At 39.9% G+C, this 25,294-nt stretch overlaps 1 protein-coding gene across 2 annotated transcripts; it reads left to right on the top strand.

Annotated features, from left to right (window-relative positions):
- Positions 1-53: 53 nt before the first annotated feature.
- On the top strand, positions 54-23,104 carry ranbp1 (RAN binding protein 1). 2 transcript variants are annotated; one of them, XM_080208030.1, is made up of 6 exons: positions 54-187; positions 3,940-4,076; positions 8,785-8,942; positions 10,703-10,831; positions 14,770-14,826; positions 21,709-23,104. In XM_080208030.1, the coding sequence occupies exons 1-6, from the start codon at positions 173-175 to the stop codon at positions 21,840-21,842; spliced, it is 630 nt and encodes a 209-aa protein (XP_080064156.1). In that variant the 5' UTR covers positions 54-172; the 3' UTR covers positions 21,843-23,104. The 2 variants fall into 2 exon arrangements, with proteins under 2 accessions (XP_080064156.1, XP_080064155.1); XM_080208029.1 differs by lacking the exon at positions 54-187 and adding an exon at positions 335-396.
- Positions 23,105-25,294: the final 2,190 nt, after the last annotated feature.

Here is a 25,294-nt window from a genome sequence, read left to right as displayed (position 1 = left end):
TTGCGCTGAAGAATAGCGCGGCTGTTTCTGGTTTTTGGGTGTCCGGCCTCCGGTTGCTAGGGAGGCCATATTGGACTGAGGGAAGGTGGGTAAAAAATCAAGCGCGAAAGTAAAACGGGAGCCGGAGCTTTTATTGTTTATCATTTCTAATCCGGAGCCATCCTCCCTTAAAATGGCAGATGAGAGAGTAAGTATCGGCATGCAGTGAACGTTCAGCGACTCTACTTTCCATCCGGGTTGATATTTCTGTTGGATTTAACAGCTAACTGGGTGTTTTGAGCTATTGAAAGTCGTGATGATTGTGGGCTGGTTTCTTTAAGGGGGTGAAGGAGGGTCGGGATGGATCGGCCAGAGCCGGCGGCTGGTATTTCACTCCGGACTTCAGAGATAGAAAACGTGAGTTGGAGGGAGAGATAGAGGCCGCTCTCATTCAGATCGATGGTTAAGATCTAAGTAGAGAGGGTGAACCTCAAATTGTGTTTTATTTGGTTAGTTCATTGGTTTAAAGTTAAATTCTTCATCATATAGTTTTGTATTTTTTTTCCTCGAGGCCTTGCGTTTCTGCTGTGCAGTAAAATTCACCCCGTGGTCCAGTGGTGGCCTAGATGGAGATGAATCGTTCGTTTTAAAAATTGCCCTTTTTTTCCCTCTCTGGCTGTAGTTTTATCAAAGTCATTCGGATTTTGTTCTCTCCCGCATCAGTTACGTCAAATTAGGGTCGATACTACCTACCAGGGAAGAAATACAACTGTTTAAATAGATAGCACCCTAGTTGGTGATCCTCTCGCCGGTCACAAAGATGAGAAATAACGTTCAATCTGTTTATATGTATTCAAACCACACAGCTACCTCCTTTTAAAACATTACATTTTATTTTGAAAAACGACGGATTGTTCAAAAAAATCTTTCTACCTAGTTAGTGTGGCAAAATTAAAACGTAATTTTTTATGTGTTAACGTGTAAGAGACTTTAGTTGTCATTCATGTGACAGGCGATTTCTTTTTTAATTCCGGTTATAAAATTTAAATTTTATTCTAGGCAGCTCGTGGTTTTTGCAGGTGGGTCCAATTTTTCCATTTTGCTCCCTTTTCCATTCCTTGAACTGAGTGGCTGCTAATTTGTGTTAACCGAAAACAAAATTTGGATAGGGAAATCTGAAATAAAAGCATAGGATGCTGGAAATAGTCAGCAGGTCACACAGCATCTGGAACAATGTTAACAGTACAGGTTGTTGTGATAGGCTATCAATCAGTAATGTTAACTCTTTCCATGTTTTGCAAAATTTTTTGAGGAATGCTGACTTGTTTCTTGTTACTCCCCCCTCAATGATGGGTTGGTTCAATTTGTCTATATGAGAAATTTTGTAGGCAAATGTTGACAGGTTTGCACTTGGGTCTCATACCATAAGAAAACTTATTTTTTCTATTGAGTATTTTATAACAATTTATGTGATATTAGATAATGTTTTGAAAAAATTGTAAAAATTAAACATTTTTTATTTATGGTTTGATTGTCATGTTTGCAGGGTGGTGAAATTTAAGCATTTTAGTGGCAGTTTTGTAGCTTGTGAAATTACTGTAGATGTGCCTGATGAATGTATCCTAATGTAAATAAATTCTATTTATATGATGTAAGATTTCAAAATTAAATGGATATTTTTCTCGTCTTTGCATTGGACTCTCAATCTCTTGGATCTAGATCTGCATGGACTTCAATCATTGAAGTGGAGCCTTCTGATACATGTATCTGAAATTAATTGAGGTCTTTCCAATTCATAGTGAGCACACTGATCTACAGAAAAAAAGTTGGCTACCTTACCTAAGTTATGCAACTCATGGGAATTGAAAATGTATTCCATTAAAAGCCATCCTGAGTTTTGGCTTTGAGCACAAGGAATGGTTTGAATATGATACATTTGGGGAGCAGATGTTCTACCTCTATCATGATGTTCCTGTATTGCACATGCTTAATATTGGCCACAAAATAACACTTCTAACTTACCCAATCCTTCCAATAACTGAAAGATCATGTGTCTCAGCAGATTTAATGTAAGATAGTCATTATTCACACAGGAGAGGAGCTGGCATTCCATGTGCTTTCTAATTCCCCCCCCATTCAAGCCATTTTTGACCAGTGTTGTGTGTAAATGCTGTTCATTCATTTAAGCTGACCTCAGTTTCCTCCCTGTAAGTCCTGCAGTGACTGATCAGCATTTCAAAAGCATAGACAAAAGCTTTTAATCTTGCAAATCAAAACTGGTCAAAATGACAAAGCAGTGCAGATTTGATGATAAACAATCTATATTTAAGCTATTAAATTTAACATCTGTTCTTTCTCAAGTTCATATTGATATAAAGTATACCAACTAACGTGTTAAGTGAAGTTTGGTAATGCTTAGGATTTTCTTTCCTAATCAGTTTTTCGCTTCCTGTTTTGAAGATGTCGACTTTTTCCTGGGGTATGGTGCCATGTGTGTTATACCCTTCAGGAACTCTCCCAAATGGCCACTTTTCAAATGTGAGCTTTTGACAATAAGTTAATAAGTTACTGATGGTTGGATGCCTGATCTTGCTCTCCACTGATGACCATAAGTGCCTGCTCTTGTCCATTAGGGCTTGAAGCCAAGTGAACAAAAATGAGAGCTCTGGTTTTGGGGCAATTTGAAAGGCAAAGGACGAGTTGGAATTGGGAGAAAAAATTTAGGTGTATGAGAGGAAAATGTTAAATAGAAAACTGAATATAGCAACAATAAAGGGGGAGAAATTGTTTTAAGCTTTGCGTATAATTTTTTAATGTATGGTTTGAATGTGTGTACTGAAATAGCTTTAAATCATTTGTAGTGTATGGTTGTTCTTATTCTTTCATTACACTTTACTAATATAACCTGTGGCTGCATTTCAAATTTACCTGTTCCAATCCTTGTACAGACCAATAGGTAAATTTGCATTCCCAATGAACAACTTGGAATCTTTAAATTCCTTTAAGTTTTAAGACTTTTACTCTTAACAAACAATCTAAAAGCAACATCAACTAGTAACTTAAACTACAGAAAAGACATTTCATATCAATATTTTAACGCAGTCGATATTCACTTATCGCATTTACATCCTGCTCTTCACAGAAATATGCCCTTTTTCAAGAAACAGCCTAATAGGTCCACTTCTCCCCATTTCACTGAGTTGTAATGTACAGTATCCATTAAAATGATTTTCCTCTGTCTTCCACAAAATCCCAAACAAACCTCCAACAGAATAGCTCTCCCTGATGATCCCCCCCCCTCCAGTTGTGCCAGGAAGAATCTTGCGTGATTCTTAAACTCCTGCCAGTTCCTCTCCTCAACTAGCAGACCAGCTGCTGTCAAAACTTCACTTGGTGCCTAACACGGAACAGCCTTTTCTTTGTTGCTCATTCTTGCTGCTGTGTCTCAAGATCCCTTTCTCTGTTCTGGGACAGAACATTTGTGATTCCAAGAATATCTACTTCAGCCTTTGTTTTCAGTTGTTAACCATAGAATACCTACAGTGCAAAAGGAGGCCATTCGGCCTATCAAGTCTGCACCAACTCTCACATGTATTAAACCTGGCCTGTGGATTTCAACAGCACTTAATCTGCCCTGTGTCTCCAGAGTAATCAAGCCATACAGGCTTGTCGGGCGCAACTCGTGTAGAACATGTGAAGATTCATTACTCCATTTTATCTTAAACTAAAGAGATGGTTTAAAACATAACCACATCTTATAAATCTTTTAGTTGAAAACGGTTGTCAAGTAGTCATGTGTAATTTCAACATTAATTTGTTATATTACAGTCAAAGTATCCCCAAATTGTGTAAATAGGTCAATATTTTTATAGCCAAGACCATTAATTTACCAACCATTTAACAATTTACAATAGCTTGAAAAATACTTGTTTTATTTGTATGTGATTTGTCTTTCCCCAGGAAATAGGAGACCATGACACTTCTGCAGAGAATGTGACTGAAGATTCCAATCATGATCCCCATTTTGAACCAATAGTTTCTCTTCCTGAGCAAGAGGTAAAAACATTGGAAGAAGATGAGGAGGAACTTTTCAGAATGTAAGTAATATGTGAGAAAGTACTCATCAAATGGGCAACTCAGTCCAACTGATGGTGACTTTCTTCAACTTTAGCTTGGTCGTGCATGATAGATGGTTTTGTAACCTACCTGTTTTTGACTTGATCAGATATCTTGTTGCCTTGAACTTGTAGTTGATCTTCCAATTTTTCGCAATCCTGGCTTCGTTCTTCTTTGCCTTGATCTTATCTGGAAAAGGTGCATTTATGTTCTGGACCTGGTTCCAACCTGCTCTCTGATCTTGGAATCTCCAGCATCAGTATCCTATTCTTCCCTCTGTCTTGCTTCTGGTCAGTGTGCGAGAAATACTTAGTCTTTCACACGCAGTGGTATCCCAGAATATTTCTTGGTCACGGTATGTAGGCACTGATACTTCTGTTGGGAAACCTGACTAGCAAATTTGCATATGGCAAGATCCCACAAATGAGAATGAGGTGAAGTTCAATCAACCTTTTTTATTTGAAGCACGCAAAGTGGGAGAGGCCGTGTACTGAGTGAGAGACATTCTGAATGAGTATATCTGGAGCAAAGTGGGAATTTGGTGCAGAGGGGAAAAAGTGCTCTTTTGCTGTCTACCTTTTTCACTCTTTAGGAAGTGGTCTTGCCCTGCTGCAGGAGTAGCTATCTGGTGAGTATCTGGGAAGTGTTTATTCCATTTCTAAGGTTTAGGAACTGTTCTTCTGTAATTTGAAAATATAGTTAAAAGCACCAGAAATATTTTAATTAACTAATTATTTGAAACACATTAACGATATCAGGACAGGTGATATGTTAGGGCTAAAGCTTGTGGAAGCTCTTGGATAACATTATGATCCAGGGCAAACATGCCTGCAGTAAGTGTTTGTGGCTTGAAGAACAGGGCCATTGAGCTAGAGGCTGAGCTGTGGACTCTGACTCGTCAGGAAGGGAAAGAGTTACCTGGACGTTTGATTTTAGGAGGTCTGACTGCAGTTGAAGCTGGTAAGGGGACTCAGAGCATGAGTGAAGATGTGTCAACCTCTGCAATATCCAACATTGTTTGAGGTTCTTACATCTTGTTGGATAGGAGTGAGGACTGCAGAGTGAATGAGCTGACTAGCCATGGTACAGGAAAGCATTGAAGTGGGGAGGGAGCATATAAGTATGTACTATAGTAGGGGTCAGTGTAGTGAGGGGGGGTTAACACTGTTCTTTGCAGCAAAGAGCTAGAGTCCAGGTGGCTGTATTGCCTGACTGGTTCCAAGGTCTGGGACACCTGCTCCAGGCTGGAGCAGAACTTGCAGTTGTCATGGTCCGTGTAGATACCAACAACATTGGTGGAATGAGGTAGGAGCCTCTGTATAGAGAGCTTGCGGAGCTAGGCACCAAATTAAACAACAGAATCTTCAGGGTTATGAATTCTGGATTGTTACCTGAACCTTCGGTGAATTAGCACAGGGTACATAATTTTATCAAGATGATTAAGTGGCCCTGGGCTGGTATGAGAGAAGTGGACTTTGGTTAATGGGGCGTTGGCACCAGTACAGGAGAAAGTGCGGGCTGTACCATTGGGATGGCCTACACCTGAACTGTGTTGGGACCAGTATTCTTGCAGACTACGTAACTAGGAAAATAGAGACGGATTTAAACTAATTAAAAGGGGTGTTGGTTCTGCAGAGGGAATACGTAGGCTTATATATCAAAAGGACAATTTCAGTAATGATAGCCAGAATGTAACAGGAAGGGACAAAGTATTACAAACATTTTTTTTAGAAAGGAGCAAATAGGGTCAGTTGGTGTGGGGGGAAGGTGGATGTTAAAAAGGCAACATAGTATTTGGCATAAAATAAATGAATTAATGGCACAAATTGCAGTTAACTGGTATTGCAGAGATATTACAAGGAAATTGAAGCCGAGAACTAAATAATTGGTGGAATATGACTTTTTGTAAGGACAAGCAGGAAGGAAAGGATGGTGGGGTAGCTTTGTTAGTACAAGTTGGAAAAGTACAATAGCAAGAAATGATCTTGGATCGAAAGATGTAAAATCCATGTGGATGGAGGCAAGACACTAGTGAGAGTAATCTAGAGCAGAGTTGGGCAACCTGTGACCCATCTGGTTTCTGAGTGCGGCCCACAAGACATTTTGTTGACTGTTGTCCACACATGTGTTAGGCAGTGGTTTGCATCCACATAATTCTTTACCTGCCGGTATGACTGAAGTGATACACACGTAAAACAGCGGCAGATGAAATGAGGTGCTTGCTGATTGCATGCAACGTTTACTGAGAGCTGTGCTCTCCCTCTGCGCCCAATATTTCTTTTTTGTTTTTAACACTTTGAAGTTGATGACAGATCTATTAATATCTAAATGATTATGTATTTTCTATAGCTTATTATGAAATATTTGGTGTGTATTCAAGTTCACTATTTGGGAACAAGATCAATTTCAAACTAAATGGAGGTAAAGCAATGAAGGCAGAGTTGGCTGGAGTGGCCTGGCAGAGGAGTTTAGCAGAAAAGACAGTTGTTGATCAATAGCAGACCTTAATAAAAATATTTCCTGACTCCCAACGAAGATATATCTCGATGAGAAAGAATCATCTTGGAATCATAGAATCCCAACGATGCAGATGAAGCCATTTGGTCCATTGAGTCTGCACCGACAACAATCCCAGCCAGGTCCTATCCCCATAACTCCATGTATTTGCCATGCTGATCCCCCTGACACTTCAGGGGCAATTTAACGTGGCCAATCATCCTGACTTGCACATCTTTGGTGTGTGGGAGGAAACCAAAATGCAAGGAGGAAACATTCACACTTAAGGGGAGAATGTGCAAACTTCACATGGACAGTCTCCCAAGCCAGAATTGAACCTAGCTCTCTGATGCTGTGAGGCAGCAGTGCTAACTACTGTACCACTGATACAAATCAACCAGGGTTAACCAAAGAAGTTACGGATAGTATTAAGCTGAAAGAAAAAAAACATACAATGTGCTAAAGGTTAGTGGTAAGCCAGAGGATTGGAAAGGTTTTAAAAAGCAACAAAAGATGACCCAAATAATAAAGAGGGAGAAGGTAAAATAAAGACAGACAGTAGGAGCTTTCTTAAATATGTAAAACGGAAGAAAGACGCCTAGCTACACATGGACCCCTTAGAGAATGAGACTGGTGAAATAATAATGGGGAACCAAGAAATGGCAGAGGAGTTAAATAAATACTTTGCATCAGTCTTCACATCAGAGGACTAAATAATCATGGGGCAAAAGGAGGATAGGAAATAAATGTAGTAACTATTACTAGAGAAAAAGTAGTAGGGAAACTAATGGGGCTAATGACCAATAGGTCCCCTGGAACCTACTGGGCTGCATACTGGATATTAAAGGAAGTAGTTACGATAGTGGAGGGTGGCTTGGCTCACAAATTGTGAGGGGCCGTGTAGTTGGCAAATGTATTTGTGACTTTGTGCCCCTTCCTAATGTATACATAGATATAGCTAGAAAAAGACTTGTTTACATTTGATTTGTGTTTGTGCCTATTTCAAAGAAGCATTGACATAATGAGAATGTTTGGGGTTCCCTCTTGGAAGGTCGCTAGGGGTTTCACGGCTCAAAAGGTTTGGCAAACTCTGCTCTAACTCGAAGTCGAGAGTGGTACCAAGAAGCTAAGGCTGTTTTGTAATGGATAAATGCTGTCTAGGGCACTGCGAGAGCTGCCTGTGTTTTTTTTTGTTTGGTCTTTTCCTTCCAGCAGAAGATGAGACTTGATTTAACATCTAATAGTGTGGTATTTCCTCAGTACTGGATTGAATTGTCCATTTTAATAACAAGCTCAAGTCCTGGAGTGAGAGTGCTCACTTCAACAATATGACGCTTGCATGTATTGAGAAAGCAGCCTAAAAGATTTAACAGATGCGTATGAAGCTGGCAAATGGTTAGTGGTTGTCAGAATTAAGTGGAAACCATGTACGATGCACCAATGTCTGTTGTGCTTGGAGGGACACGTTACATCATAAGCTGATACAGTTTTCGCCCTAAATCGTACCTGCTTTGATGAATACTTTTCGATTGGTAATTTCCCCATTTAAGTACAATACATCATTCCTCAACATATTGTGTTCGTAATTCAGCTGAGTATTCTTCACTTGGAGTTTGTTTTTCTGACATGTAACATACAGGCTAGGACCATTTGACTGCCCATCTGGAATGAGTTCTAGATGGTCAGAAATAATTGCATTGAAATAGTGTTACTATTTTTCCACATTGTACTTTTGTTTCAAAAATACAAATTTTTTTTTGTGGGACCCAAGTATTGCTCAAATTTACATTAATTTTTATGTTTATCAAACAAGGCGTTCTGTGTGAGGAAGTCTTAACAAATATTGGGGGCCTAGTATTGTCCAAATTATGGAAATCCGCAATGCCACAGCAACCCCAAGTTTGAAACTGTATCTTCTTGTACCTTATGCCAGCAATATACCTTAACCTCAACCTAGCACACAGTGTGGACTTTTTGTATTCGGAACCATTGTCTTCTAGATGCCTTCCAAACCCTTAGGCCTTTCATTTTGTTGGACTCCACTCCAGATGAAAGCATCTACTGATCTACTCTACCACCTTGTTCCCTTCTCTTAAAGAAAAGGTTATAAAGTAGATAATGACCACCAGTAAATGCTTTGTGAAGAAAAATTGTAAGATATAAATTGGCCTAATCTTGTTTTTATTTCACCAGGCGTGCAAAGCTCTTTAGATACGCATCAGAGAATGATCCTCCTGAGTGGAAAGAACGAGGAACTGGGGATGTCAAGTTGCTGAAGCATAAGGAAAAGGGGACAATTCGCCTTCTGATGAGGAGAGATAAAACTCTCAAAATTTGTGCAAATCACTATCGTAGGTCCCTTGCTCTCAAATTTTAAATTGTACGTGTAGATTTGAATGCAGATTCTTATAGGAATAAATCTTTTTCCAGTGATTGTGTAAATCAGGGGATCTTAATCTTTTTGTTTCTGAAGAACCCCACACACAAAAATTCCATGGACCCAGTAGTACAGGTACTTTTTCTGTATTTATAACTTGACTGCTGCAGTCATTCAGTTTTCCTCTTATTGGGCTGAAATTCTTGTTTCTCCATCCTGGCAAAATCTCACAAGATTATCCTTATAATTCACAAGTTCTTTGCACCTTGAGCTTTATTAATGATGCATATTCTATGTAAATATAGTATTGGATAGAATAATACAGCAAGCACAAACTGTTTTGAGAGAGGGCAATCACATGGGGTAGAAGAAATTGGACGCACAAAGAAAGCGTGAATACTGAGAATTTTGCCAACTGATTTGCCTTGCATAATCCCACCACTGGGGAAACAAGAGATGAATCTTTAAATTATGGTCTCTTTCTCAAGGACTAATTGTCGGTGCTGTTTGCCCTACAGCCTTTCCCTTTGGTGTTTCCCTCTTGTACATTTGTCCAAATAGGAACTCTGACTCAATCTCCTTGGCAGCGCATTTCAACCATCACTTGTCCCTACTCAGATTCTGATTGGTCGATTATCACAACACATTTTCTTTCTTGCATGTTCTTTGGTATTCCCTCCGCTCCTTCCACACACCCCCACCCCACTTGAGCATCATTAGTATAAGCTACAAATATCATGTGTTAAAACCCCTGGGTGCACAAGCCAGTGTCTGATTTAAATGGTCTTATTCAATGGTCTAGATAATTCTCTGACATACTCCTATCTTTAGGTTTTATGGCTGTGGCTTGCTGCAGGAGAACAAATGTGATTCTGCTATTGTTAGCACTTTAGAAGCTGCTGGGTAATCAGTGGATGAGGATTAACAGATTGGGGTGTTCCTTATGGTAAAATATTTTGGTTACTCTGTGATTGGGTAAATAGAATTAAATGGAAACTGTCTTGTAGATTACTTTTGACGATGAAAACCGTCAACGATCTGACATAGGCAGAAATCCTACTTTACAACTGTGGGAAAGGAACTATCAATGTCAAGACTAACAGTTTTCTCCTTCAGGATGTAGAATATCAACCTCCCCCTTTTCGTTTTTCTTTCCATGCATTTTTCTGTTTCTGGTTTCCGCTAATAGTGAATAAGAAAATACGGTTTTCACCTTCCAACTCTCTGCACGCTTGTGCTCTATCCTCTGCAAAGACTTCAGTTCTTTTGCTACCACTTGGGGTGGACTTGCAATGCTGGACATATTTCTCTAACCAGTCTTAAAGTTACTTGTTGAGAGCCTGATTGAAGTTGTTGTTGATCTCTCAAACTTACACAAAAACAACAGAACAAGGAGTGCAAAAGGTTTTGGATTAGATTGAGTGGATCAAATGTATTCTGTTTCAGATAGTTAGGAAAAATCATGTAGCTTTAGTTTGCAAGTCTCCCAGGAACCTACTAAAGTTTTCACTGTAGTTCAGTAAGTGCATTAAGCAATCCTGGGTTTTTGAATATATTGGTTACCTAAAACTGAGGAACTAAATTGAGGCCTGTTGCTCCAGTATGCAATTTTTGTATGAAATAGAATGGTCATCCAGAGAACTGACCAAATGAAAATCCATCTATTGCTACATGATTAGCAAATGTTTATTTTGATGAGGGGAAACACTAATTTTGTGTGTTCTTTCTTTCCAGTTACACCAACAATGGAGCTAAGGCCTAATGTAGGTAGTGACCGGGCATGGGTCTGGAACGCACCTGCTGATTTTGCTGATGAAGAACCCAAACCTGAGCTTTTGGCTATCCGGTTCTTGAATAAAGAAAGTAAGTATTTGGATTGAAAATAAACTGTCTGCAGGCGTGACCTTTATTCCAGTAAACAACACAAAATTATACATTTCAATAGGAAAATGATGGAGTCCATTTTAAAGGATGTAATAGCAAAGCATTTAGAAATACATAATACAATCAAGCAGAATCAGCCTGGCTTCGTGAAGGGGAAATCATACCTGGCAAACTTTATTCTTTGAGGTGATAATGAGCTGGATAGATAAAGCAGAATGATGGATGTAATATACTTGTATTTCAAGAAAACATACAGTAAGGTATCACACGCAAGGCTACTTAAGATGAGAGCTTATGGTGTTAGGGGTAGTATATTAGCATTGATAGAAGATTGACTAATTCTTAGAAGACAGAACCTTGAGTTGAAAGGGACATTTTCAGGATGGCAACCTGTGACTGGTGAGTGCCACAAGGATCAGTGCTGGGGCCGCATTTATTTACAATTTATATTAATGATTTGAGCAAGTGAAGTGAATGTATTGCCAAGCTTGTGGGTGACAAAAATAGGTGGGAACGTTGATAAGGATGACGGAGTCTACAGAGGCTGGATAAGCAGGTTAAGTGAGTGGGCAAAAACTTGGCAGGTGGAATGTGTGTGAAGCTATGCAATTTGATGGGAATAAAGGAGCTGAATATTAATGCAGAAAGCTGCAGCGCAGAGATTTGAGGATCCTCGTGCATAAATCACAAAATCCAGCATGCAAGTTCAGCAGGCCATAGGGAAAGCAAATAGAGAATTGAGCATGCAAATAGTGAAGTCTTGCTAAAGCTATATAAGACACTAGTTAGACCACACCTGGAATACTGTGAACAGTTTTTGTCCCCTTATCCAAGGAAAGATAAATTAGCATTGGCAGCAGTCCAGAGAATTTTCACTTGGTTGATCCCAGACACGGAGGGATTTTCTTATGACGGGAAGTTGGGCCTGATAATCTCAGAGTAAACAATTGCCTATTTAAGACAGAGGAATTTCTTCTGTAGGTAATAAATTTGTAGAATTATTTACTGTAGAGGTTGGGTCATTAAGTATGTTCAAAGCTGAGGGGTTTTTTTTATCAGTAAGGGAATCAAGGGTTATGGAGATATGATGGGAAAGTTGAGTTGAGGATTATCATTTCACTTGTGATCTTATTGAATGATGGAGTAGACTTGATGGGTTGAATAGCTTACTCTTGCTCCTACATCTTAGGGTCTATTGTATCTTGTACAGTATAAGCACTGTCTTGTCATTTGTAACCGACCCAGGTTGCCCAAATCAACTCTGACGTACGGTCATCCAGACTCAAAACTTTGGCTCTATTCTCTCCACAGATCCTGCCAGACCTGCTGAGTTTCTTCAGCATTTTCTGTTTTTGTTTCAGATTCCAGCATCCGCAGAATTTTGCCCAAATTAAAGTCAGGCCATGCTATATGGAAAATTGCAGAGAGATGCATTTGTCACCTGCTTATTCTTTGATATTTGAGTTTGTATAGAATAATTTAAATTTTTGTTGAAAAGTTTTATTTTCTTGGTACAAATGCAGTTCGAGTAAGACATGTAAAGTCTAACCCCTGCTTTTTTTTTCCCATTCTTCCTCCAGACTCTCTTTCCATTGACTCCCTCCCTTTAACATAGTTTTTGCTGGAAAATTCAAATTGGTTTCGACCAACACATTAACGCTGCAGAAGATCAACTATTGTGTTAAAAATGGTGTTTGACCCACAAATTCCACATCAAAACGTATAGCCAAGCTCTGCCTGTGTTCAAATATTCTTAAGTTGTTGGCATTTACCTGTCGTTGGTAAATTACCATTACTATATTACATCTTTCAACATAACATTCAGTGCAAAAGTCCTTTACTAATACTGATTGTAATACTGATGTAATGCCGATACAAATCCATTGGGTGGCAGTGCAAGAACATAAGGAGGTAGGATTAAAACATGGAAGAAATGTAAATGTGTAGAAATAAGTTCAGGGAATACCTATAAAAGCAGCACATCTTTTAATCGAAGCCTGAAATACAAATCATTTTAACTCCAGTGAATAAAATTTTGCACACTTGTCATTTAAGCCATGAATAGATAGCCGCCTAATTATGGCATTAGATTACCAACCTGGAGGTTATGCGTTCAAATCCTATTATGGATGGTTGTGATTTGAATTTTAAAAATCTGGAAACTTGTAGGTCTGCATCAGGGAGAAAAAACATGCAAGCATCTGGATTTTCATAAAGGCACAACTGGTTCACCAGTATCCTTCAGGAAAGGGGACTTTCCCTCCCTGGCCCAATTAACATTTGATTTTAGACCTTTTTGTCGTTTACACTGGGTGGATAATGAACACCTCTTTCATCTGTTGCAGTCTCCATCAGTAGTGCTAAAAACGGGCAGTTGCTTAAATTCTCAGTGGCAGCCTTCTGTCTTATAAAACAGTTGTCAACTCTGTTAAACATCGCCTAGTGCGACTTAAGAACCCCAATCCAGCATGGCAGTCTCTGCTGCCAAGGAACACGGTGCTTAATGTTTAAATTGTCCCTAAAGGAATAATCATTGTCCATTTGCACTGATGTCAATCTTGAAGTAACTTGTGTCGCATCTTAAATATTTTCTGAATATCCTGAAAACCAATTTCAGATTTAATAAGCATGCAGTCCCTGCTGCATATACATGAAGGGAGGTAAATGCGTCAGACTCCCTGATTCTTTCTACACATTTACAGTTGCACTCTCTTTTAGAGGGGAAGTCCTAACCAGAAAAAATCTAATAGTGCCATTTCCTGCTTGTCTATTAAAGACAAAACTAAAGATAATCAGAATCAGCTTTTGTATTTATTAAATGGTGTGAAATGTCATCCGTGAACTCCTAAGTGTTGAAATATTTTGAAAATTTCCTTTTATTTGATGCACCATATTTAATATATAAAACAACGTATGTGAATTAACCCCTACCAGGCATAGGAGCCAATGTTGAATGCAAACAGCACTCCAGTCATGTACTCTCATTGGGTTGCATGGTTTACTGCGCAAAGCGAGCAAATTGCATACGCACAAATGTGCCAACAATACGCACTGGGGACTGTAGCCCGAAAGCAGTTTTTCAAAAATGTTTCAAGAATCATGGCCACGCCCATTTCTGCAAATGCATGTACATCAGTCAAATCCCACCATGAGAGGTTATAACAAGCTGGTAATGTGCTGACTGACTCCCACTTATCCACTTTGGTTTGGATTAAAGGATATATATTCCTTTGTCTGGATTATTACGATGGGATTTCAAGGACATCTGCCCTATCAGACAATGGTCTCCATTGCCTAGCACTAACATTAGAAATGTAAATTGCCTTTGTACAATTCTTTGAATTTGATCTTTGATCACAGTGGTCATTCGCATTTCTTCAGAGATAACAAGGTAACAGCTGTTCTGAAACCCAGGAGGTTCTTTCATCTGAGTCATACATAGCCACTTGTGGCTTCAGTTATTTTTAATCCTTTGTCCAATTTTTAAGTTTTATAAATTAACCACAATTTTATATTTGTTTAAAATTTAGAATGAGGTCTAAGTCTCGGACATGAAAATCACACTTGGCTCTAGCTCTCCTATGTATTATAGGAGAATGATTAGTACCTTTTTAAAAATAGGATAGCTGTCCTCTCAAAATCTCATCCCACATGAAATATTCCAGGTCACCAAGTAACTTAAGTTGGACTGAATTTTGACATTGTCCAAATCTTCTCAGATTTTAATAACCGAACATGATGTACTTCTGCTGTGTGAGCCTTCAGGAAATTGAGAGCATTACTGATCGTAGAGGAATTGCTGCAGATTATTAGCTTGGTCTCTACACGTGTAAAATATGTACCATATTCTGTGTGGTCAAATTGCTTATTTATTTGGAGGGCCTCTCAGTTTCAGATATCTATTTTTCACTTTTCAGATGCACAAAAGTTTAAGGCAAAGTTTGAAGAATGCAAGGAGAAAATGAAACTAAAAGGTAAGTCATTTTCAATTTGCAACATATTCAAGATATAAAATGCTTACAAGTCAGGGTCTACCCCATTCACAATCTTGGAAATTTTACGGAAATCAGGAAGGACAGGATTGTCTGCCAAATGAACCTTCACTGAATCGTCAGAATAAAATGTTAATTACTATCAAAGCTTATTTTAAGGCTTCTCCTTGGTCACTGTGATGCAGAAACACTTTGTTTGCTTCCTTTCTGATAAAATCTACTTGTTAACTTTGGTGAATGTGTGTAGCACTGGTGACATCAGTTGATTGAAAACATCACGATAATTTAGGCATTAGTAAAAGTTACATCAAGAAAGCAAAATATCAAAAAGGCAAAACACACTTCAGCTCAGAATCATGTGAATCAGGAACCTTCTATGCAAAAGGCAGTAAATTATTTGCCAGATAAATCTTGATTGATTTTCCATGTAGCTTTGGAATTATGTGGTAAACACAAGTCCACCGTGGAAGTTCCTGCCCAGAACAAAAATAAAGTGATGGAAACCTCCGTGCTTAAAGGAGCAACTGAAAGCAGTTCAACAAGAGAAGCAATGGTTGAGTTAATGGAGGCCTTCACTCTGCCAACATACCTTTGGAAAAATGTACTTCAATAAACATATAACAAATGCTGCAAGTTTCCCTGTGCAAACAAACTTTGATGTGGAGATGCCGGTGTTGGACTTGGGTAAACACAGTAAGAAGTCTCACAACACCAGCTTAAAGTCCAGTAGGTTTATTTGGTAGCCACTAGCTTTTGGAGCGCTGCTCCTTCATCAGGTGAGAAACGAACTTTGTCAGGATTATTTACAACAAGTAATCAGTTCGTCTGTCAACTCTGTTAAATCTACACTGACAAAATGCGATTCAGGTTCGATCATAGCGAATGAAACAACAGTTGCACAGGATAATTATACACTCCATATTTTCTTGTACCTGGCAGCTGGAAAGATGACAACACGCATTTGTTTCTAACAAAGTCTGTTCTGCTTGAGTCTGTAGATTTCTTAACTGTAGCATAATTCATAGAAAAGACTGTTGTACAATGTGGCTTAGAATTCAGTAAAGGTTCTGCATTTGTCTTTGACAGTGTAATGTACATGAACAAAGCTTTTTTTCTGAGGTGCTGTAGGGAATTGTGCCAAATGCAATTCATGTTATCCGCAATGCACAAATTATTTTCTTGGCTGGTGATGTGTAGTGCACAAGTTTCCCTGATGTGGATATCCTGGCATCTTGTTTCTAAAAAGCATTTAAGCATTGCCCATTTCCTACCGGGAATCAATTACTACTCAAAAGTGACAACATACCTGCAGCTTCCACCAGAACCAGTGATTGAGATGAAATTCATGATTTAACACAGTTACCATGCAAAGAACATACAGTATGATCAGCAATTTGTGTCTGATCAACTTGAAATCAGATCAGGCACTCAGTCCTTGCTTAAACTCCACAATCTTTTAAAACGTAGTGACATTGAAGACCAAGTGAAATCTGTGGTGGAGAACGTGAGCAGGTTTAAGCAGTTTCGGATTTGTTTTGAAAGTCAGACTGTTTCTGTTCACCAAATAAGCAATAAAGTGATCGATCTGATTGGGTTGAGAATATGGAGGTGCGTCAGCTTTAGAGCTGCCATGCTGAAAAATGCCGCAGACAACGTATTTCGGTCAATAAAAAAATCAATATTACGTGTGCGATTATTTAAAGCCATCACAATTTAAACAAACTGCTGTCTACTTAGTGCTGTTTGCATTTTTTTATCCATGTCAGATATCTTTTCTATAGTTAACCCTAGTCTAATTAATCTGGGTGGCAGAAAAAGCATGAGGATGAATATGCTGCTTACTTGATCTTTGTCGAAGAACGCCTTTAAAAATGACTGAGTTTTGGGGCATTGTTTCCAACTGGCTTTCTCGTCTCCGCAAGTTGACCAAACGCTGCCTTACAATTCCAGCCAATTCTGTGAAGACAGAGTACGCACTATTTATAGCCCAGAGTCATAGCATGTCAGCTGCAATGGCTAGTGAATGCTGCATCCTGCCATTGAACAAATAAGACAGTTTATTTTGTGGGGATAAGCATAAATATGTATTTTTAAGCTATGAAGGTAGTATAATAGGGACAAGCTCTATTACAATGTATAGATGCAGCCATGAAATATACCAACGTTTTGCTTATGCCATGACGGATATTTGTCAAGTGTTGAATTTTTTCACAATTTGATTAGACGTGACAAGGTGGTCTTCTCTGGGCTACTGCCTGAACCGAGTGCAGACGGGCGTAGGGTTGACAGGATAAAGGAAGTGAATGGGTGGCTCAGAGATTGGTGTGGGAGGAATGGGTTCGAATTTATGGGGCATTGGCACCAGTATTGGGGTAGGTGGGACTTGTTCGGGCGGGATGGGGTTGGTCTGAATCGTGCTGGGACCAGAGTGCTGGCGAATCGAGTAAAGAGGACTGTAGACAGGGCTTTAAACTAATTAGGGGGGGGGAGGGTGCGAGGGTAGGTGATGTTAGGAGGTCTACAGTTAAGGATAGGGTACAGGTAAGGGAAGAGGCTGAGGATGTCCCAAGTGGTGGCGTTACGGCAAATAGGGTCCAGAAGAAGGCTGGGATGAAAGCGCTTTATCTGAATGCACGAAGCATTCGGAATAAAGTGGATGAGCTGGTGGCGCAGATCGACACAAATGGATACGATCTGGTGGCCATTACAGAGACGTGGCTGCAAGGTGACAGGGACTGGGAGATGAATGTACAGGGCTATCAAGTGTTTAGGAAGGATAGGCAGGAGGAAAGAGGGGGTGGCGTAGCTCTGCTGATTAAGGACAGCATCAAGGTGGTAGCAAGGGATGATATCGGAGCCAAAGAGCAGAAAGTGGAATCGTTGTGGGTGGAGATTAGGAACAGCAAAGGGAGGAAGACGCTGGTGGGTGTCGTCTATAGGCCCCCGAATAATGATCTGGAGGTGGGGCGGGCTGTTAACGCGCAAATAAGTGCGGCGTGCAGGAATGGGACGGCAGTAGTTATGGGGGATTTCAATCTGCATATTGATTGGTCGACCCATGTTGGACGAGGTGGGCTCGAGGAGGAGTTCTTGGAATGCTGCCGGGATAGTTTCCTGGAACAGTGTGTGTTGGAGCCGACGAGGGAGCGAGCTATCTTGGATCTGGTGCTATGTAATGAGGCGGGTAGAATTAGGGACCTTGAGGTGAAGGATCCTCTTGGAGAGAGTGATCATTGTATGGTGGAGTTTCTGTTGCAGGTGGAGGAGGAGAAAGTGGGTTCCCGGACACGTGTCCTTTGTTTGAATAGAGGGGAGTATGGTAGGATGAGAGAAGAATTGGCGAATGTGGACTGGGGGAGCGCGTTGGAAGGTAGGTCTGCTGAGGAGCAGTGGAGGATCTTTAAGGAGATCTTTCTTGGTGCTCAGCAGAAATTTATTCCGATGGTTAAAAAGGACAGTAGGAAGAGAGGTAATAAGCCGTGGATAACGAAGGAGGTGAAGGAAAGTGTTAAATTAAAAGCGGAGGAATTTAGAGTAGCTAAGAGCAGTGGGCGAGAAGAGGATTGGGAAAGGTTTAAATGTCAACAAAGATTGACAAAAAAGTTGATAAAGGAGGGTAGAAGAAGCTATGAAGCTGGGCTAGCGCTTAATATAAAAAAGGATAGCAAGAGTTTTTATAAATATATAAAAAGGAAGAGGCTGGCTAGGGTGAACGTTGGTCCCTTAGCGGATGAGAAAGGGGACCTAGTGGTAGGGGATGGGGATATGGCTAAGGTCTTGAATAACTTTTTTGTTTCTGTCTTCACGGAGGAGGACGTGAATAATTTGCCGGGTGTTAGCGATGGAAAGGTGGTAGGACTGGAGGGTCTTAATGACATTACTGTTACTAGAGAGGTGGTGCGTGACAGACTGGAGGGGCTGATTGTGGACAAGTCCCCAGGACCGGATGGAATGCATCCGAGGGTTCTGAAAGAAATGGCGGAGGTGATAGTGGATGCCTTGGTGGTTATTTTCCAGACGTCGCTGGATTCCGGGGAAGTGCCGGAGGATTGGAAAACGGCTAATGTTACGCCGTTGTTTAAGAAGGGTGCCAGGCAAAAGGCGGGGAATTACAGGCCGGTTAGTTTAACGTCTGTGGTAGGTAAAATGTTAGAATCCGTCATTAAGGAGGAAATTGCGAGGCATCTTGAAGGGAATTGCTTGATAGAGCAGACGCAACACGGTTTCATTAAAGGGAAGTCGTGTCTGACAAATTTACTGGAGTTCTATGAGGATGTGTCTAGGGCGGTGGATAGAGGAGAGCCGGTGGATGTGGTCTTTCTGGATTTTCAGAAGGCGTTTGATAAGGTACCTCACAAGAGGTTACTGCAGAAGGTCAGAGGACATGGAGTTGGGGGTAGGGTGTTAGCGTGGATAGAGGATTGGTTGTCAAATAGGAGGCAGAGAGTGGGGGTCAATGGGCGCTATTCGGATTGGCGGTTGGTGACTAGTGGGGTGCCCCAGGGGTCGGTGCTGGGGCCTCAGCTATTTACCATTTATATAGATGATCTGGAGGAGGGAACCGAGTGTAGGGTGTCGAAATTTGCTGATGACACCAAGATTGGGGGAAAGGCAAATTGTGCGGAGGGTGTGGAGAGTCTGCAGAAGGATCTAGATAGGCTGGGCGAATGGGCCAGGAAATGGCAAATGGAATTTAATGTTGGCAAGTGTGAGGTGGTCCACTTTGGTAGGAAGAATGGTAGGAAGGACTATTACTTACGTGGCGAAAAACTGCAGCAGGCGACGGTGCAGAGGGACCTCGGGGTCCTTGTGCATGAGTCGCAAAAACCCAGCCTGCAGGTGCAGCAGGTGGTCAGGAAGGCGAATGGGATGCTGGCCTTCATAGCGAGGGGAATTGAATATAAAAGTAGGGAGGTCTTGCTGCAGCTGTATAGGGCATTGGTGAGGCCGCAGCTGGAGTACTGTGTGCAGTTTTGGGCGCCGCACCTGCGCAAGGATATTTTGGCCTTGGAGGGAGTGCAGAGGAGGTTTACTAGGCTGATACCGGAGTTGAGGGGGTTGAGCTATGAGGAGAGGCTGAATAAACTAGGCTTGTACTCATTAGAGTTTAGAAGAATGAGGGGAGATCTCATTGAGACGTATAAGATGATGAATGGGATGGATAGGATAGAGGTGGAAAGACTCTTCCCGCTCAAAAAAGACAGTAGGACTAGGGGGCACAGCCTCAAGATAAAGGGGGGGCGGTTCAGAACGGAGTTGAGGAGGAACTTCTTCACTCAAAGGGTGGTGAATCTCTGGAATTCTCTGCCCGTTGAAGTGGTGGAGGCTGCCTCGCTAAATATTTTTAAGAAGCGGGTTGATGGGTTTTTGATAAGAGAGGGGATTAAGGGTTATGGGGAGAGGGCGGGAAAGTGGAACTGAGCCACGACAGATCAGCCATGATCTTATTGAATGGCGGGGCAGGCTCGAAGGGCCAGATGGCCTACTCCTGCTCCTATTTCTTATGTTCTTATGTTCTTATGTCTGTCTACAAGCAATTATAAATAATTATCAAATTGGAAAAATATTAAATGAGAACTTCAGTTATTTAAGTTGAGTATGGAACCTATTTAATTGAAGTCAAATAATAATAGGTCTTTTAACAGATTGCTGTACTATAATTCTCCTATCATTCAAGACTTTGTTTAATCTCAACAAATATCAAAATTTGCAAGTTTATCAAGTCACGTACCCTGGGTGTGCTATTATTATTTTTATGATTGTTTGTTTGCGTGGTGCACTGCACAAACCTATCCATTGGTAAAATCAAAAACACAACTTGCATTTTTTAAAAAAAACAGCTTGACTGGCATGTTGCAAGGCTATGTTTACTATAGTTAATTATAGGAATATTTGAGCCTGCTTTGCCATTCAATGAGGTCATGGCTGATCTGGACGTGGTCTCAGCTCCGTTTTCCTGCCTGGCCCCCATAGCCCCAACTATCTTGTCTATCAAAAATCTTATCTTGACTCAGCCTTGAATAGAGTCAGTGACCCTGTTTTCTGGAGAAGAAAATTCCACAGATGCATGACCTTCAGAGAAAATAATTCTCATCTTCAACTTGAAAGAGATACCAGATTCCCTCAGGATCTTTTGTTTAAATGAGATCACCCCTGCCCCACTCTTCTCAATCCAATAAGTATAGGCTGAATCTGTTCAATTTTTCTTTCTAAGACATGCCCTTCACCCCAGGAATTAGTCAAATGAACCAACTCTGAACGACTTCTGTATGCAATTAATCCTTTTTCAAAAAAGAGAGACCAAAACTGTACATAGTACTTCAGATATGATCTTGTAAGTTGCAGTAAAACTTCCCTAATTTTATATTTCATTCACCTTGCAATAAACATCAATGTTCCATTGCCTTCCTAATCATTTGCTGCATAAATAGTAGTGTTAATGCTTTCAAATCGTGTGATCCAGTGATTCCTTTATAGTTTGACTCTGACTACAAGGGAACAACTTATTGGAGGCTTACAATTTTTGCAGGTTTTTTTTTTTGTCCAGTATTTAAACTATAGTTGCCTCTATAACTATTGGGAATGATTTTTCTTTCTTCCTTCTCTCCACCACCCCCTCCTCTCTCCCTCTTTTTTTTCTCTCTCTCTCTTCCACCATCCACCCACCACCCTGCCCCATAGTGGCTTTCAATAACCAGGGTGGCTAGGCAGTCAACCATATTGTGCGTGAATCTGGAGTCATTTGTAGACATGTAAGGACAGCATCGAATTGTGGAACTGTTGGCCAAGATACAGGGAGATCTCCCAGTTTCTTTAAGTTCATGAGACCATTTGACACTCATTTCACTGTCTGTTTTCTATCAGGTGACAATGAAAATGCAGATAAAGTTGCTGAAAAGCTGGAAGAGCTAACCGTTAAGGAAGATAAAAAAGAATCCACCAAAGAGGAAGAATGCGTGAAGAAAGAAGTGACCAGTGAAAAAACTGAAGCAAATTAAATAATCCTGGTCCTTGTTTCCCTTTTCCTTTTTTTTACAGCAGACTGTAATGAACTGGATTTGGACACAGAGAAGCCCTTTTCTAGGCTTTTGCCCTGTGGTCCCAAATTGGTTATGAAGATATAGTACCTTCACAGAATGTCATTCCTCAGTCATCAACCACCGTAAATGTGCTATTGTATTCCTTTGAAACTTTAGGAGTGTTTACTACTGCCTTATCTATTTACAGTCTTCTGAGAGAATAATTTAATTCTGTTACTTTAATTCCTGAAAATTGGTGATTTAAACTTGCTTTACTGTGTATGACTTGACCCTTTTTTTTTAATTTCTTTTTTTCCCTCTGTGAATAAGATTCCAAATACCAGAATTCCCACATTGGGTAGGACATGGTTTATAACTAAATTAAATTCAGTTAAGTTGTATATGAGAAAACTTAAGTTTTTTTTTATATTTTTGCCCTACAGTGTTTCTGGATGGGTCAAGTATGACAACAAGTTGGAAGATTGCATTTAAGACTTTTTTTAAACTTTTATTGTAGATTCCCCTTACTTTGCCTAAATTGGTTAAATTAGTAACTGACAGATTACACTATGGAAAGATTAATGGTAAGTTCATTGTGGATTTAAGTGAAATTTTATTCAGTAAACTCTTGAACCGTAAGGAGAAGGAAGAGACAAAATTTCTGTTGTAAATTGGCAATGCTTGGCTAGATTATCCTAATGAGGAAACTATCAAGCAGTGGTGAACTGGTCCTGTTCCTGACAGTTGGTCTAGTCTCTTGTCTAAATTGGACCCTCCCCCTCCTCCCAATCAATTGTAAACCAGTACAAGTCCACATGCATTGCTATCAAATCACTTGTTAGATCTTGTACTGAAATGGAATACTGTCTGTGATGGTATCAACAAGATGCATGAACAATGCATGTGAAGAGAAAGGTGATGGTTTCACAGTGGGCCGTTTTGATTTTCTGCTGGCCACAGCTGGGTTGCTGATATATAGCAGTATCTATATTTGAAGCAGTGTGACATTTGGCATGTACACAATTAGTTACACTGACATTACCTACAGAAAAGGTCACTCAATTTGAGAGAGAACTTGTGATGAGTTGCCATGGACCACAAACATTTGCGAATAATCTTGTTTTCTGTTGGAATGAACAAACCATCTTGATCTACTGTTTTGTAATTGGGAAACTTATAAAATGGAACTGTTGAAAATAGTCTCGTTAGGAAATTTGCAATAAAGATTTTTGCAAACAGCACACAGTGTAGAGAGGATATTTTCTTGGTATCATCTGCATAGATTGATCTCATCAATAGATCATTTGATGTCAGTATGAGATTTGTTTCTGAATCATTGGTGTATTATACAGGATCCAGTGTCCACCTACGTTGTACAGTTGTGCTTTCTGGAATTCTCCGCAAACCTTTTGTCTTCACTTCTTCCCATTTGCCTTAATTATTTAAATATTTGCTCAGTATCCAATTTGAATCCCCCTCCACCAACTCCCCTGTGAAATGCTTTTGGATATACATGCCTATAATATGCAGTTGTAAATTGGTGAAATCCCCCTTGGAACATAAGTGCCTGTTAGCTACAAAGTTCCAAGTCAGAATTTTAAATTCAGTCAGACAATTTTTCATTAGTAATATGCAATTTTATTCTCATTTGAAATTCTGTTCAAATAATTGATAGACCAATTGCACATTATAAGTACTAACAATAATAATCTACCTGGAATGAATTTCGCAGTATTTCTTTCCTGCAAAGTTTGTGTCTTCCCACAAACATGACTTCTCTTGGCTTGTAATGCCTGGTTCCAAAGGTACTAGTACCTTTTAACCAAGTGACCGTTCTTGATAATGTGAGTCTGCATGATGAACTCTGCATTCTGAACAACAATGACTTGGCACTATAGTTGAGCCAGTCTTTTGTTAAACAGTCCAAACCTTTTTCCAGCAGCAATCATTGGATAGACTTCAGGTTCAGAAATCCTTGCCTGTTTAGTTCCACTAACTATGTTAATCACCAATCATTGTTGTAATGACCAATTTGCATACACCAACAATCTTGTGAGAGGTTTTCTCCAGGTGGGACAGTACATTTATGTATTGGCCATAGGAAGGCAGAGTCTCCCTTTTATGAATGAATACCAGTGTGGAATGGGTGGTGGGAATGAAGAGTGCAGTGGGATACTAAATTTTAACATTATACCTTGCAACAGGGGCTATGATGTCTTTGGCATACACTGACTCTGTCTAACTCTGTTTTAAATTTTCATCCTTGGGTTCAAACTTAATGCCTCTCCCTATTTCCTAACCACCTCCAGCCTTGCAAATCTCCAAAGTCTTTGCATCACTCGTTCTGACCTCCTTGCTTTTCACTATACCACCATTGGCTGCTATATCATTAGCCACCTAAGTTTCAGTCTTTGGAGTTATCTCCCTAAAATACCTCTAACCTCTTTCTATAAGACGTATTTCTTTGATCAGGCTTTTTGTCACCTGTCCCAAAATGGCTATGTATGGAGAAGTCTTTTTTTGTTTGTTTTGATAATGTTTCATAGAAGTACTTGGGATGCTTTAAATTAAATGCAGATTATTGGAATGCATCAGTGATGTGCACTTTGACAGCAAGGCTCCACCATCTTTAATCCATCCATAAGTGTCCTCCTTTACAACATTTGAATGTTTCTTAAATGATTTCTACTATCACTTCATCAGGAAATCTAATGCGTACATTGATCACTTCGAAGTTTCTCCGGATGAGGATAAATCCTTTATTGATTTGAACTGGTATGCCCATGCAGTCTGCAATTGAATTTATCTTTTTCATTCTCATAACCTGAAAGGAGCAACTTGGAGTTATCACTTGGATTTCAGCTTTGAGCTGAAAAGCCAAATTTTCCAACATTCCTTCATTCTTTAGATATTTAATATTAGGGATCAGTCTCTCGATTATTTTACGGTTTGCCTCTAATGCTTAAGAATCTCCCTTTTTTAATTTCAACAACTGGTATTTAAATGTTATATTTGAAGCGTGGTTGGACCAAAGCGATGTTTGATTATTACTTATTTTGGCCATCATCTTATTTTTGACTGTTGCTCAATGTTGTTTGGATGCTGCTGACTTCTAAGATAAGCCCAGCAACTACAGGCCAGTAGCAGTGGTGGGGAAGCTTTTCAGAAACAATTTAGGAGAAAATTAATAGTCACTTGGCCAAATGCAGGTTAATTGAGAAAGCCAACATAGAGATGTTAAGTGTAAATAGTGTTTAATTTGCTGGAGTATTTTTGAGGTAACAGAGTGTTGATGAGGGCAATGATGTTTGATGTGTATATGGACTTAGAAAAGACAGTTGATAAAAGTACCACACAACAGACTTGTGGTCAAAGTTAGAGTGCATTGGAATAAAAGGGACAATGGGAACATGAACATGAAAGTAACTGAT

The sequence above is a fragment of the Carcharhinus amblyrhynchos genome, chromosome 20 (genome assembly GCF_965287045.1).
Source record: "Carcharhinus amblyrhynchos chromosome 20, sCarAmb.v2.hapA, whole genome shotgun sequence".
NCBI classification, from domain to species: Eukaryota; Metazoa; Chordata; class Chondrichthyes; order Carcharhiniformes; family Carcharhinidae; genus Carcharhinus; species Carcharhinus amblyrhynchos.
This window is presented reverse-complemented; position numbering and strand designations above follow the sequence as displayed.

Bases quoted from the DNA above. Each gene is read 5' to 3' on its own strand.
- ranbp1 (XM_080208029.1), top strand. From the start codon at position 340: ATGGATCGGCCAGAGCCGGCGGCTGGTATTTCACTCCGGACTTCAGAG. The intron at 4,077-8,784 runs GTAAGTAATATG...TTATTTCACCAG, and splicing joins GAGGAGGAACTTTTCAGAAT to GCGTGCAAAGCTCTTTAGAT. The intron at 10,832-14,769 runs GTAAGTATTTGG...TTCACTTTTCAG, and splicing joins CCGGTTCTTGAATAAAGAAA to ATGCACAAAAGTTTAAGGCA.